We start from the raw sequence: 16781 nt of genomic DNA, 5'->3' as shown, positions 1-16781 counted from the left end.
CACTTGTGTGAGTATGTCCTGTGTGTTTGCACAACCGTTTGTTTCCATCTGCCCCCTGCACTTCCTAAAACTCAAACTGATTGCTAAAAAGGAAATTGTGGGGAGGGGGGTGAGTGTGGGTGCTATCTATACACAGAAACTGCCATGTCCTCACAGCTGCTCATTAATTTCATTGCCTGCACTGCCGCGACTGCCCTGACACAGGAGGGGGCGCCGCGGGCAACAGGGTCTAACCTTCCTGACTGTGACCCTGAATTTCAGAACAGATATTTTGGAATACTCAGGGCTGGGGCTGAGATTATGCACAGCTTCATTGTATGAAAATTATTCACTGCCTCTTCTGTCAGGTGAAATGGGTCAGATAACAGACAATCACACAGAGGCTGCATTAACATGGAGGCATGTCTAATCTAGGGGCAACAGTATGACACCAGCCCCCTTAGACTTTGTGCACCTTTGGGCACTTGAATCCTTTCAACAGCCTCCCTTCTATCTGGGGTTTTCAAAATGGCCACCTTTTTAACTTCTCTAGGAAACATGAACCATCCTGTAACTGACAGGCGGCCCCTTAACTGTGTTTCTTCTTTAGTAACAATTGGGTAACAACCGTACTGTCTTATCTTTAGTTTAACTGGCTCAGATTCACGGACTGTTTCTCCCATAAATCCCACAGCCGGTACATAACAAGGGCCTAACTGATAAGGCTGCAAGAAACTCTTTCCTACTTTCTCTCTTTCACTATTTGTCTGGAAGTTTTCCTCTTCTGCTCCCCAGACTTGTTTGGCATGGTCCCCATGGTCTGTCTCAGTCCAATCCCAGGATTTGGGTCTGGCTCACAAGGCACTTTAACACCCCAAATCCTGAATTACAAAATCTGCTTCCCCTAGGTCACCCTCCCTCGGATCATAATCCTTCTGGTACACCTAGTTAAATTGTTACCTTAGGTACTCCTGCCTCCACAGGACATTTAATTTGCTTCATTTCCAGACATTCCTTCTGGTTCACCTACTCAAGATCATCCTCCCTCGGACAGTCCTTCTGATTCACCTAGTCAAGACTTAAGCACAGACCACCTTGGGGACCCATTAGATCTATAATAACCTTAACATGGGGTGTTCCATTACAAGTACCCAACTCTCCGTCTTCCTATGTTCTCTATCTCAGCAAACAGAGTTCCTATGGGTTCTGCAGCAGTAATTCTTGCATGTACATTTAACCCAAACACCCCTCACTCCCAGAGAGGGATGGCAGTAACAACCGGACTTGATGAGTCGCAACTTCAAAAAATCAATACGGGAATTTCCTTTGCTACATTGCACAATCAACAAGTATACACAATAAAGATAAACTTTTAACTTCTTGTTTACCCATTTGAACATTAGCAAGACTAAACAAGTGGCACCTCCCCTTTAACAACAAGCAGGGCTCACCTCACTGGCAGACAGGATTTTTCCTTGGCTTCCACAGTTAGCCTGCCGGTTGGACCACCCTCTCTTCATCTGGCAATTCCTTCAGACTCTCCCAGGCAGAAATCTCTTGTGGTCTCGTGCCTGCGCTCAAAGCACAACCTCCTACCAGGAGAATTCTCTTTCCCTGGTTAATTGTTACCTGGGAGGCGCCTGGCACACAACACAAACCACAGAAAACACAGAGAAGAATATCCACAATAGAGTAAAATTTTCCTTCTCAGTCTGGTTCTAAAGACACAAAATGTCAACACCAGTTACTACTCACAGTATGATCATCGTCCAGCAGACAGACAGCCATGATGTAACAAAACAAAGCAACTAGAGGCAGGGAAGATTGCTTACCTTCTCATGGGGCCGCGGTTCCCTCCTCAAGTGCCTTTCGTAACGCCCCGGAGGTCATTTATGTCGGCTACCGATGCTTAATTCTCTCTCAAACACCCAGTTTCAACCTCACAAACTACTTTTATACATATGTCAACAACTCCATTGCATCCATGATCCCTAATCCAACCACCATAAGTTTGTTTGAACTTTTCCCACACTTCCACTAGAGTATTTTCTGTCTTGTAACCTTCTTGGAAACTAAGATTATTAGCCATATCTGTCAGTTGTCCACAAGTTTTGTAATTTAACACCAAAGAATACAATTTCCTGACGTCGGTTTCTCCTAGTCCTTCCCTAAAGCTTCCTCACTTGTAACAGTGTACTCTAGAAGACTAAAATTATTTTTCCAGGGAACCCAACTCAGAACACAGAACTTCCCCACTATATACCTAGTGTATTCTGCACTGAGCCTCAACTTATTCAACCCCTCAGGGGGTTCCAGGGCTCCTGATTCCCCTTTTTGGTGTTCTTACTTATTTTCGGCAAAACATACTGCACAACAGATATCTATGTCAGCAATCCCAGTCTACTGTCTCAAAAGTCTTACCCAATAATCATAGGAATATCATCTCTTTAGAGTTCTTTACCAAAAACAGGCTGGACTGTAAATCAGCTTTTTAGACTCCAACTCCACACCGATTTGGACAGACAGAAGATGAGGCACAGATTTTATCAAGATAAAGTATCTTACCTTGCAACGCTGCTTTAAGTGGATCTGTACGTTCTCTGACCGTCTGACTGTGGTTATTGGGGTGTCGAAGGAGAGCCGATTAGTCCAGCCCCACATCGGGGGCCAAGTTTTGTGAGGGCAATTACCCCTGCGTCTATGATTATGGGTTCCAAATTTATATAGTGTAATTTGCACGCAATGGTTGTAATCAGTAATCTGCTTTATTGTAACATTAGCACATAATCTTATACCATAATTATTGGTAGACACCCAACAGCCGTGCGTCACATAAACCACAAAAATACAGAATAAATGAAACCTTTAGCAGAAAGAGGATCTTAAACTTAGAACGGCAGAAACTAGCATTCATACAAATAGAACAGGAGGGGGAAGGTTGTCAGCTGAATTCCCCCCCTCCCCCAGCGTGCCTGCAAAGAGCTGACACTTGTCTAACATTTTAATAACCTCTAATTGAACTCTAGTTCAGATATATATAGGATAAACAAGATGGAGCTCTATCTCTCACAGGGACTATTATATCTCTATTGACCGTTTAGGGCAGGCATTCTCAAACTGCTGCCATCCAGCTGTTGTTAAACTACAACTCCCACAATGCCCTGCTGTAAGCTGATACCTGTAGGCTGTTCAGCCATGCTGGGAGTTCTAGTTTTGCAACAGCTGGAAGGCCGCAGTTTGAGGATGCCTGGTTTAGGGCATAAGTGTCTGGTTGATGGGGTTCCGACTGCTGGGGCCCTGTGTTCTCCTGTTTGAAAGGAATGGAAGTCAATTATGTGTGCCACCACTCCATTTAAATCTTTGGGAGTAAATTTGCTAGAGATAGCCAAGTGCTTGTACTCAACCATCACAGATAGTCCTATAGAGTTGAATGGAGCAGATACATGACTACTGCCCAGTTCAAATGGGGGAACACAGGGCCACCATTCTTATGGTTGGTGGGGGCCCCATTGGTTGGCACCCATCTATTAGACACACAAACCATATCTTGTAGGGGACTCGTGTTTGTGACAGGACAACCCATTTAAGGCCTCTTTCACACTTGCGTTGTCCGGATACGGCGTGTACTCCACTTGCCGGAATTACACGCCGGATCTGGAAAAACGCAAGTGTACTGAAAGCATTTGAAGACGGATCCATCTTCAAAATGCTTTCAGTGTTACTATGGCAGCCAGGACGCTATTAAAGTCCTGGTTGCCATAGTAGGAGCTGGGAGCGGCATACTTACAGTCCGTGCGGCTCCCGGGGCGCTCCAGAATGACGTCAGAGCGCCCCATGCGCATGGATGACGTGCCATGCAATCACGTCATCCATGCGCCTGGGGCGCCCTGACGTCATCCTGTTGCGCCCCGGGAGCCGCACGGACGGTAAGTATGCTGCTCCCCCGCTCCCCACTACACTTTACCATGGCTGCCAGGACTTTAGCGTCCCGGCAGCCATGGTAACCATTCAGAAAAAGCTAAATGTCGGATCTGGCAATGCGCCGAAACGACGTTTAGCTTAAGGCCGGATCCAGATCAATGCCTTTCAATGGGCATTAATTCCGGATCCGGCCTTGCTGCAAGTCTTCAGGATTTTTGGCCGCAGCAAAAAGCGCAGCATGCGGTATTTTCTCCGGCCAAAAAACGTTCTGGTCCGGAACTGAAGACATCCTGATGCATCCTGAACGGATTTCACTCTATTCAGAATGCATTAGGATAGAACTGATCAGGATTCTTCCGGCATAGAGCCCTGACGACGGAACTCTATGCCGGAAGAAAAGAACGCAGGTGTGAAAGAGCCCTAAAATCTTTTCTTTATTTCAAATTTTTATTTTTGTTATTTCATTTTTGTTTATTGTACTATTGATAAAGACTGTTTGGAAAATTGTCATATAAAGCTGAGTGAAAATATCACAATTAGCTAGTACAGTGAAAAACTACTGTAACCCAAGCCTAAGATGATAGAACTGCCCTTACTTACATAAATACTTTGATCTCTGTTCTTTTATTTTACAGTTGACACGCCTGACCCTTATGTGGAACTTTATATTGCATTAGCACCAGATGGTAGAAAGAGAACTAAACATATAAACAATGACATTAATCCAGTTTGGAATGAGTCTTTTGAATTTATTTTGGATCCAAACCAGGATAATGTTTTGGAGGTATGGTGAACATTCGGTCTTAACAGATATCGCCACATAAATGTCTGCACACAGCTAAGCTAAACTCTCCTGGCACCAGTAAGTTCCTGCGTGCCACCTTTCAATGTTTCAATAAGTGTGCTGTGAATCCCACAATGTCCTAATGGAACCCCTATGTAATATATTTCAAGACTGATCATATGTTTTTATATACTCTTTTCTGATGGTAACCATAGAAGTGGACAAGGTATCTGCTGGTATACACTGTATGTGTTGGATACAATTAATGGGTTGGTGTTGGCATAAAATGCTATTATCCTTCAAGTGCTCTTTTACCCTGGCTGAGGATCGGGCCAGTAATTGCACCTTTTGTGGGGAACCTAAAATGATTATTTGTCAGCAGCAGTTTGCCCTGTGTAAATGGTATTTGCTACCAACAATACACAGGCTTCATGGGGGCAAGTAATCAGCATCACAATCATTCATCCCTCATTCATCGGCCGCATTAAAGACCTTTTTAACTACAGTGGCAAGCAAAGGTTTGGGCACCCCTGGTCAAAATTACTGTTACTGTGAACAGTTAAGCATGTTTAGGATGAAATTATCTCCAGAGAGAGATGGTCTGCTCAGCATCTTCTGCTCTCCAGCATATTGTCCACACAGTGGACGCCATGCTTAAAGGGGTTCTGCACTTTCAATTAACTGATGATCTATCCTCTGGATAGATCATCAGCTTCTGATCGGCGGGGGTCCGACACCCGGGACCCCCGCCGATCAGCTGTTTGAGAAGGCATCGGCGCTCCAGCAGCGCCGCTGCCTTCTCACTGTTTACCGCCGGGCCGCCCGCCCACTGACGTCACGACTTGTATCAACTAGAGTGGGCGCGTCTAAGCTCCATTCAAGTGAACAGAGCTTAGCCGCGCCCACTGTAGTTGATACAAGTCGTGACGTCAGTGGGCGGGCGGCCCGGCGGTAAACAGTGAGAAGGCCGCGGCGCTGCTGGAGCGCCGATGCCTTCTCAAACAGCTGATCGGCGGGGGTCCCGGGTGTCAGACCCCCGCCGATCAGAAGCTGATGATCTATCCAGAGGATAGATCATCAGTTAATTGAAAGTGCAGAACCCCTTTAATGTGACAGGGGTCACATGTATTGCATGGTCATTCTTCTGAATGGCTGGCATTACAGTCTTAATTTGCCCCTGAATTGTATGACTGAGTAAAGCTTCTCCCAGAGATAACAGCTGGATGTTAGGGGGTTCAGGTAGTCTTTGTGAGACAATTCCTTCAAGTGGAAGATATATTGAGCCAATTTCACTATCTATCTCACTCGTTTTTCTTTTTCATTCATGTTTTTTCTTACTCCATGTTTTTGTTACTTTTATTAATTCTGCCTATCTAAAAGATTTTTTCTGTTCATATCTGGTGAACCCTGAAACACTTGTGTGTTCCTAGGTGACTTTAATGGATGCAAATTATGTGATGGATGAAACGTTGGGCACAACAACATTCAAGGTCACATCATTGAAGCCTGGAGAGAAAAAGGAGGTCTCCTTTATCTTTAATAAGGTATTAAATAAGACAAGATTATATTTGTTAACACCCTGGCCCAGTAACACTTGGAATACATTAAAGGCTATTACACCTTCAGCGGCAATTTTTTATTATTACATTTTACTTATTCTTGGGCTACATTTTTTTATTCTATTGGTCTTTATTCTATAAACAGTTTGTTTTCTACAGACTTCATTTTCACTGTATCGTCTGCTTTTCAGTGAATTAGTCAGAGCGCTGCTCTGAGGGCTTGATCTATGTCCTTTCTCTCTAGTTCCTTGATGGCTCATAAACACTTATTTATAGGGGTTGTGCAAGAATAGATGGGTTTTGGCACCCCCCCCCCCCCCCCGACACACACACACACTGGGCCAGACGTATGCGGTGGAAACCGGATACCCTTGCCACCGCATACATTTAGGTGAGCCATTCACCGCAGCAGCCAGTGATTGCCTGTGGTGATGTCAAAATGGATGAGGGAGCCCAGCGGAGCATCACAGCATGGAGGAGAAGGAGGAGGGAGCTAGCACCATAAAGCAGGTAAGTAAGCTTCCCTTCCCCAATTCTTGCACAACCTCTTTAAACCCTTAGGGACCGGGCTTATTTTCACCTTAAGGACCAGGCCATTTTTTGCAAATCTGACCAGTGTCACTTTAGGTGGTGATAACTTTAAAACGCTTTGACTTGTCAAGGCAATTCTGAGAATGTTTTTTTGTCACATATTGTACTTCATGACAGTCGTAAAATTTAGTAAAAAAATAAATCATTTTTATTTATAAAAAATACCAAATTTAGCAACAATTTTAAAACATTTGCAAATTTTTCAGTTTCAATTTCTCTACTTTTATAATACATAATAATACCTACAAAAATAGTTTTACACAATGATTTCATTTTTGAAACAAAAAAAAAATCATGTTTTAGTGTCTAAAATCAGTTTGAGGCACATTCTTATCAGTTTAATAAGAATTTAGCTTAAAAATTACCCTTCGCCTCTTCAGACATTGCTTCATGCATTCCCTATGTAATAACAATTCTGGAGCATCTATTCTTATGGTTCTATGTTGTGCCATTCCTTTATTATTTCTACTAGAAGTTTATGAATGAATTGCCAGCAGCTCACAGTAAAGGTACACATGGGTGTTACCAAATAAGGGGGGGGGGGGGAGGTTTCTAGACAGTCTGTTGTCAGCAGCACTGATTAGACAGTCAGACACACCCATTACCGAAGACTACTGGCAATTTATATGTAAACTTCTATAGCTGTCAGGAGTTCAGAAATAAGGACTACAGATCATGCTCTCTGCCAAATTTCACTGAGGTGCAGAAGAAACAGGCTGCAGATGCTGTGAGAATGACCTAGGGCAAAAACAGTTTAAACATTTTAACAGATGGAAAAAAAAAGATTTCTACGAAATAATAGAATGCAATAATAAAAAGTGCCTCAAATTAGTTTCCATAGCCTTTAAGTTTGGAAAATGGATATTAAATGACGATTAAAATACTGAGCAACTTCCGAGATCCTCCTTTTCTGTATATAAATCAGCTTGGAGGAAAATAGCTACTATATACAGTATCAGACCACTAAAGTGAAGTCTGAGAGTAAACCATCACTGTTGAATATATATATATATATATATATATATATATATATATATATATATTATACCATATTAATGCCTTCCTTACAAGGCTGAGCCCATAAGGTTTATTTTGTTTTTGCGTAATCATATGTAAATAGTAACATTCTAATATTAATGATGTGATATTTGTAAAAAGTTTAAACAATTCTATCCTCTATTAGGTTACAAAGGTTTTTCTAGGAGTCTCATTAGAGGAATGGTATGTATAATGATTTTAGTCACTTTAGAACTTTTTATTTTCTTATTATTTTCTTATATTTGTAAAATATACCATTAATTTGATGTTTGTATCTGGAGATGAGCAAAGTTTTGAAAAATTTGATTTGGCCAATTCACCGAATTTCAACAAGAAATTCAGTTTGAATGAATTCCTCATGAATTGTGATAAATCAGGAATACCCAGGCCACTCTGCATAATCATATTCATCCCACTTGGTGGCCCAATCTCATTGTGAAGGCTTGGAACTTAAACTGCCAGGACAGTGCAGGGAAAGTGTATCGCTGTGTACAGTACAGTGCACCCACATTTATAGTTTATCCGTTCTGTAGGTGCTGTGCTTTCAGTATTACAGATGTAATTTATCTCTGTCTACCTCACTGTGCGGTGCACCAAGATTCATACTTTAGCTATTCCCTTCTGTTAAAAATAAAAACATACAGCACTCGTCAGTAAAGCCTGTGCGCACCCCTGCAGGAGCTGTGTCCAAATGGTTCCTTAATGGAACAAAATAAAAAAACGAAGGCAGCACCAATAGAGTTGGCTGTAGATTTACTATGCATCTGTAATATAGGGCAATAGTAGCGTCAGGTCTAATTTGTCACTATGGACTTAAATGTACAGTGCCCCAAAATTCAAGTTGTGGCAGTGGCAGCAATATTGACAATAGTGGCTTCATGACAGAGTGGGGAGGGTGGCAGTAGTGGCCCTTTGACAGGTTGGGGAAAGTGGCAACAGCAGTGGCAGTAACAGTGACAATAGTGGTCCCCTGACAGAGTTGGGAGGGTGGCAGCAGTGGCATACTAGATGGTGGCAGATCACAGTAGTAGCAGAACCCAAAAACGGCAGTGTAATAGCAAGGCCCAGTGGCATGCATTTAAAACATTTTACAGGTACATATCAATAGGCCAAGAAGCCCAAATGTAGGAATGGTATTAGTTGCAACAACCAGGTTGCATCAGTCAGGTGGCAATATCAGAATGGTGACAGCAGTATGTGGCCAGAAGTAGCAACCCATTCTGCAGAATATTCTGGTGTGGCAGCACATTACAGTATAATGATTAGTGGCAGAATCATTTATTCTGTTACATCAGCGTTTGGAAATCCAAATTGATCAACGCCTGATTCATCTTTATGAAGTTTAGTCTCTCAACATTTTGGGAGGAAAGGCAAGTTCTCTTAAGGGTAACTATGCCCCCTGCCACACTGAACGCCCACTCTGATGCCACTCTGAGCAGGAAAGTATGCCCATGGCAAACTCAGCCTGTTGCGGTCACACACACACCCCCCCACACACACACACACCAGTCATGGCAGTGAAGAGTGAGCACAAAGGGTCCATTCGGTCAGACCTTCCTGAAGATGGGTGATGACGTTCGTAAGGAGAGACCAACTGACTACACTATAGTAGTCCATTTTTGCATCTAAATATGCCCCCATATTTGACTGGTAGTGAGGGTCTAACAATGTGGATAGCCAGTGGTAAACCATCTGCCAAATCATGACAATGTGGCTGTCAGTGCACAAACATGACCACATGCATCTGGCCATTTGCGCAAAGGACTTGGAGGGCCTCCCTGCCTTCATCTCCAGTGCATACTGCCACTGTCTGTTTCGCTAGGTTCAGGACAGGTGAGGGCAGAGAGGCAGTTCCTGGGCCTTGCCAACTAAGTGTGGTGTCAGAGGAACCCATGGATTCCTGGCTGTGTGTATCTGTTGTCACTTTGAGATGATGTTGAAGTACAATACAGCTGGATTGTTGGTCAAAACACAACCGCTGGATGACAGTGCCAGCTCTGGCCTGTTGCTGCGGCTGCTGCTATCACCACCCCTTCTTCTGCTGCTACTTGTGCCAGCTTGTGAATATTGAACTGAGTGTACCTTATTGTAGTTATTTAAAACATAACCTTTATTATATTTAATTTTCTAAGATATTAAGACACTGAATTAAAACAATGCTGTTGGTGCACTGCTTTACTGGAAGGGTGTCGGGTATGATTGGCAGCTTAAGTCCCATATATGTCATGTAGTTTGTCAGAGGGGGAGCTTAAGCAATATCTTGATGGGGGATCCTCGGCCTAGGTTCTTTCCCTATGTAATCCTAACAGGCTGTATTCCAGGCACCTGCCCTGAAAAGGGCAACCCCCAGCCGCTAAAACCTTGGGTCTATCGCTGTCTAACCCTGAAAAATATTCCTTCCTAACGTACAAAACGTCCGGCGCGTTTCACCACAAAGAATTGTGGTTCTTCAGGGACAAAGAGTATATCGTCGGGGCGTCTGGTGCAGTGGCAGCGCTCCCGCACATATATTCAGGCAGTGTGCCAGCTACAGCAACATTTTGCCACTGCCGTTTCCTTCGAGAGCCCAGGCAACAGTCTGTTGGCCATATGGTACAGTAACTGTATCAGTAATGTAACGGATTAGCTAAGATTGTAGAAGTTGAACAAGATGCACTTGTTAGATATTAGACCTCTCTTTAATACTGAAGCACAATAATTCTATGTACAAAGTAACAGATTGACAGGAATTGTGGCAGCAGTTCTACATGATGCACATGGCAATATATTAGACCTCCCTTTAATACTGAGGCACAGTGATTCTATGTATAAACTAACAGATCAACAGGGATTGTGGCAGCAGTTGAACAAGATGCACATGGCGATAACACTCACCCTGCACTGTCCCTATGCTTTCTCTTTAGTAGGGGTGTACAACCCACGGGCCACATGTAGCCTACAGAACCAAGGTTTGCGGCCCCTGTCCTTCTAGGCAGAAGCACAGCTGATCCTGCTATCAGCTGTGTTTCTGCTCAGAGCATCGCACAATACAGGATTACAGCAGTGTAGCAAGAGTAGGTCATGTTCCCAGCTGTCAGTGACAGCGGAGGAGCCGAGGAGAAGGCAGAAGCGGTTTATCAGATACACAACTGGGGCTTCTTGGGATGCACAAACTACAGTGGAAATAGTGCAAAAAACAAAAAGCGACATTGTCTCCCAAAGGTCTTTTTATGAACTTTGGGTGATACTTGGGGGACATATTATGTAGCAGGAATATATTAAAAATTAAGTAAAAAAATAAAAATACATAAAAGAAAAACACCAACCAAAACCGTTACCATTACTCCTCCCATTCATATGAAACTATACATAATTTAGAACAAAAATGACCAACTCAAAATAGGGAACTAGTTATACTAGTAATTATTTATTTTGGTGTCAGTTTGCATATTTAAATAATAAGGAGTTGCAGTAAAAAAAAAAAAGACTTTTAAAAAATGTTTTGTACAGTTTCCACCAAATAAAACTGCTAAATATATTGTAAATCCTATGTGTCACATAAAAAATGTTGCAGAAATTATTTTGGTAGTCCAGCAAATAAAAAAGTTACAACTGTGTGAACCATGTGCGCTAAATCACAAAAAAGTGTCTGATCTTTAAGGCTTATAACCAATAAGCGGTCTCCCCGCTAGTAAGGTAAAGTGCTTACTGATTATTGTATGGCACCTGAAACTGGATTGGCAGGAGGTGGTGATAGGCTACTTTCACACTAGCGTTCGGGCGGATCCGTTCTGAACGGATCCGCCCATAATAATGCAGACGGAGGCTCCGTTCAGAACGGATCCGTCTGCATTATATTAGCTAAAAAAAGCTAAGTGTGAAAATAGCCTGGGACGGATCCGTCCAGACTTTCAATGTAAAGTCAATGGGGGACGGATCCGCTTGAAGATTGAGCCACATTGTGGCATCTTCAAACGGATCCGTCCCCATTGACTTACATTGTAAGTCTGGACGGATCCGCACGCCTCCGCACGGCCAGGCGGACACCCGAACGCTGCAAGCAGCGTTCAGCTGTCCGCCTGTCCGTGCGGAGGCGAGCGGAGCGGAGGCTGAACGCCGCCAGACTGATGCAGTCTGAGCGGATCCGCCTCCATTCAGACTGCATCAGGGCTGGACGGCTGCGTTCGGGTCCGCTCGTGAGCTCCTTCAAACGGAGCTCACGAACGGAAACCCGAACGCTAGTGTGAAAGCAGCCTAACCAGTGAGTGCCATCCTCTGCACTGAAGGAAAGCCCTAATTTATGAATAGGAGGCAGGATGGAAGAAAATGTTGGCACTTTTCCAGTAAAAATTTTTTTTTAACAAGTTCCAGCAGCACGGCCCCTGAAATAGAAGATTCATAATGACCTGCTCACTGCCACTCCAGTCCTCCACTGTCTCTATCTTCTGTTCATTGGGTGGAGCACGACATGTGACTATGCCCAGAGCCAGCCGGATGTAAACGGCGCAGGGACAGAAAGGTGGGGACAGCACGGAGGAACGGAGCACCCGGGAGCAAGTAAGTACAAATGATTCTGAAAAAATCATTTTTACCTTAACTTAAATCCCTTTAAGCCTGTATTACACTGCATGATATTTGGGCCAATTACTGGAAACACATGTTCATAGGAACACTCTTTCCTGATATCTGGCCTCTATAATCGTGCCGCTAATTAGCCGATAAACAAGAATCCATTGTTTGTTGGCTTATTTGTATATTTTATCAGGATGAAAGATGTACAATAATCATGCTGCCGATAATCAATAGAACTGAATGATAGAGGAATGACTGTGGTAGGGATTCCTCCCCATTTACTTTGCATTGGCCTGTGTAATAGGCCGATGCAAACAAACGCTGATTAACATTTTTTTTTATTCGCAGCCCCTTGAAATAGAGCAATGTAACAATGCGGCCCTCAGACCAAAAAAGGTTATGCACTCCTGCTCTATAGTGTCTAAAAACTCTCCCTATGATCTCCCTATATTGTCCCTGGTCTTTACCTATCCAATATTATTTTAAAGATAGCTTTCTGAAACACTGTCCCTAGCGCATAAGCGCTTGTCACATCTTTCCCTAAGCTAAGCTCACAGTGAAATGGCGGAGATCTCGTGGGATGGGGTTTTTATAAGGCTGTGACATCACAGGACTATATGCTGATTGGCTGGCTGCACAACATTATGGGTGATCTCATGTTCCCAGGCTTCTTACTTTCACTTTGTAACATGTGCAGCCACCATTTTGGGGGAAAAAAATGATTTGTTACCATGAAGTAAGAAATTCGGATCCTTGGTGAATCCAGTTTTTCCTAAACTTCGGATTGAATTCCACTTCGGATGCTTCGATTCACTCAACACTATTTGTATCATATAGACATATCCCATTTATTATACATTTCTTTCAGAGTTCTCTTAAAGAAGTTGTATAAGATTAGAAAAACATGGCTGTTTTCAGTAAAAAAAACTTACAGCCAAATTAAACCCTTAGTGGGAGACAGAGGGAGTCCGCTCTCTCTGTCAGCACCTTACTTGCGGCGAGCACCATTAAAGTGTTAAACAGCCTAGATCAGCACTCCTGCCGGTCCAGGCTGTTAGAGCAGGGCAGCGGCTCTCTTGTGATAGCCGGGTCCACGCTGCACTGGGGATCCGTGCAGAGCTTAGACTGGGCCACCATAAAAAAAGTCTAAGGCCCCTTAGTAACCACCGCAAAAACACGTATCGGTGGTCACTAAGGGGTTAAGAGTTTTCCAGGATTTTTCAATTGGATAGGTCATCAGTATCATATTGGTGGCAGTCCGACACCCGGAACCCCCGCCGATCAGCTGTTTTGAGAAGACAGCAGCTTAGCAAGCTCAGCACTGTACCATACACAGTACAGCGGCTGTGCTTGGTATCGCGCTCAAGTGAAAAGGGCTGAGCTGCTCATAGGCCACAACACACATGAACGTGACGTCACTCGGCCTAGGAAAAGCATAGAGTAGGCCGAGACAGTTGATAGACGGGTGTCCTGGGTGTCGGACCCCCACCGATCAGATACTGATTACCTATCCTCTGGAATATAAATATCTCAGAAAACCCCTCTAACTTCAATAGAGCTAAGCTGCTGTACGAGTTACTGTCCATAAATAGACATATGGTAACAATGTTTCAGAAAGAAAGAAACTGTGTTTTTCTAATCCTTTCTTCCATTCTTTGTCTTTTTTTTAAAATATGGTGGAACCTATTGTTTCCATTAAATTCATTGCCAGAACTGAAAACTTCCAGGGAAGTAAGAAGTAATACCAGAATAGAAAATAACAGCATTAATATCATGCAAGATACTTGGAACTGAGCAATTTATCCAAAACAGGTTATCTTGCGTAACAAAAGTATATACAGAAATAAATTCATCTGAAAAACGTCTCATACTATGTGTAAGGCCGAATGCACGGCCGTGAGCGGTCCGTGGTAACACGGGCTGGATTCCTGCTGAGTGCAGGAGCACACGGCGTCATTGGTTGCTATGATGCCATGCGTTTCCTGCTGCTGTCGCAGTACAGTAATACACTGGTATGATCTATACCAGTGTATTACTGCACTGCGGCAGCAGCAGGAAGAGCACGGCGTCATAGCAACCAATGACACCGTGAGCTCCTGCTCTCAGCAGGAATCCAGCCCGTGTTACCACGGACCGCTCACGGCTGCGGAACACGGCCGTGTGCATTCGGCCTAAGCCAGTGAATAAAATGTTTTATTGCAGCACGATGGCTCAGTGGTTAGCTCTGGTGTCTTGCAGCGCTGGGGTTCTAGGTTTGAATCCAGCTAAGGACAACATCTGTATGAAGCTTGTACAGGATGTTCTCTCTGGGTACTTCTGTTTTCTCATACAAGACATAATATTAAGAAATTTGGATTATGAGCTCCACTGGGGACAGCGAGCGATGATAATGTCCATAAAAGTGCTGTGGAATATATCGGTGCTATAAACCTAATCAAGCAAAATAAATCCGTTTAATTGCAGTCTTGCAGATATGATACATTTTAATGACTAACCAAAGAAAAAGTATGATTTTACATAACGAGCTTGCAGTAGGTCTCGTTCTGTTTTTCTTAACGAGAGCGATAGAGTATAGCATACTGTATTTATCTGCACACATTTGCTATGTTTCATTTTGAGATGTTTGAAATAAAAATAAAAAGTTCTGTTTTTTTCTGCAGTTCTTCCTCTGATCTGAGGTTCAGCATGGCTCTGTGTGATCAAGAAAAACTATTCCGTCAGAAACGGAAACATGTGGTTATCAACGGAATAAAAAAGCTATTGGGACCTGAGGAGAGCAAAGATTTGTATTCTACTTCAAGAGACGTAAGTTTCTTAGTTAGTGGGCTATAGAGCTGTGTTTAAAATATAGATAGATACACTGCGTATATATATATATTTTTTATTTTTTTTTTATTTTTTTTTGGTTTTACACAGTAAAAGCATTTTTGAAACAGCCATATTTGTTTTTATTTTTCTGCCGATCATCTTGTGTAGGGGCTTGTTTTGTTTTTGCAGGAAGAATTGTCGTTTTTATTGGTACCAATTTTTGGTACATATGATTACTTTGACTGACAAAAAAAATGGCACAGTAATTATTTTGTTACGGTGTTCACCTGAGGGAATAGGTTATGTGATATTTTTATAAAGCCGCTATTTTGATTACATTTTTTTAAAATTTTATTTATAAAAAATCATTTGATGAAGGTAAAGGGGCAATTTTTTGTAATGTAAACTGTATTTTAATTTGAATTTTTTTTATAAAACACTTTTTTTTTCTTGTCTCAGGATACATTTCAGGATCTGATTCCTGTTTCAATGTAGTAAAATACATGCTGTATTGTACTATAATGAGTGTCAGTATACTACACTGACAGTGTGCCTTTGAGAACCCACCTGGGGGCTGAGTCTCACAGGCTTTCATACAAGGCAGACCCCAAGGTCTTTGCATGGCCTTGGGGTCCCAGGGCAGCATTTTGCCCCCCATCACTGAAGCATGGTGGGTTGATGGAGAAGTAGATAGAGACCCTCCCTCTTCGACCCTCGTATATGCCACAGTCAGTATTGATCACAGCATATAGCGGTTTAATCCGCCAGCATCAACATTTACAGCGATCAGTCGGCGGATACAGTAGGGCCCTTGCATTGATCTGGCACGCACAGCTCTAGTGCCCACCTGATCATCATGTTGTACTAGTACATCAATTTGCGGAAAGTCGGCAAGGGGTTAAAAGGGCTGTCTGAGTTATGTAAAAAAAAGCACTATAAATCCGTACATAAGCAAACCAATATATACAGTACATAAGCAAAGCATGTTTTAGGCCAAAAAATATATATATTTAATCATGTACCTGGTTCTGTTTTGGCCCCTTTGTTTGCATGTATTTGCAGAGCTGTGGGGGGGTGTAACAACAATCTCTGTTTTCCTCATGAATATTTGTGTGTATCCACAAAGACTGCCTTTTCCCTCACCCTGTTCTGCAAAGGGAGTGAATAAAAGTGCTGCCCTGCCTTCAGTCTGACTGTTGGGATACTCATGTTGTATGTGTTTGACTACAAGTCCTAGGCGTACAGTACAGTGACATTGCTGATACACACAGGATCTTCCCCCAACCTGTTCTTGTACAATGCTCTGCAGACAGCAGAAGAGGACAGAGGAGAGAACTCCTCCGGTGTTTGTCAGCTCTGTGTTTGCAGGGTGAGGAAGGAGGGAAGATCCTGTGCAAAGCATTTGTCTCCTCAATGCCTGGAGAAGAGGAAACCCTGTAGCTGCTCAGTAATTGAGGCTGAGCGTTCAGCCCTGAGTCTTTGCTGCTTATGGTAGAAGGAGTTAAACTGTGCTGAAGTATCCAGTGGGAGAGGAGACACAGGCACAAAGC

The 16781-nt window shown here is 43.1% G+C and overlaps 1 protein-coding gene across 1 annotated transcript in view; it reads left to right on the top strand.

Annotated features, from left to right (window-relative positions):
• The window catches only part of PLA2G4A (phospholipase A2 group IVA), a 244534-nt gene that overhangs the window by 77647 nt on the left and 150106 nt on the right, over positions 1–16781 (top strand). Inside the window, 4 exon segments of the mRNA XM_044301970.1 lie at positions 4536–4684; positions 6115–6228; positions 8018–8055; positions 15084–15228. Coding sequence (XP_044157905.1) covers positions 4536–4684; positions 6115–6228; positions 8018–8055; positions 15084–15228 — 446 coding nt within the window.

Source organism: Bufo gargarizans, chromosome 7 (assembly GCF_014858855.1).
Source record: "Bufo gargarizans isolate SCDJY-AF-19 chromosome 7, ASM1485885v1, whole genome shotgun sequence".
In the NCBI taxonomy this organism is placed as follows: Eukaryota; Metazoa; Chordata; class Amphibia; order Anura; family Bufonidae; genus Bufo; species Bufo gargarizans.
The sequence above is the reverse complement of the archived record's forward strand: the minus strand, read 5'-3'. Positions and strand labels throughout refer to the sequence as shown.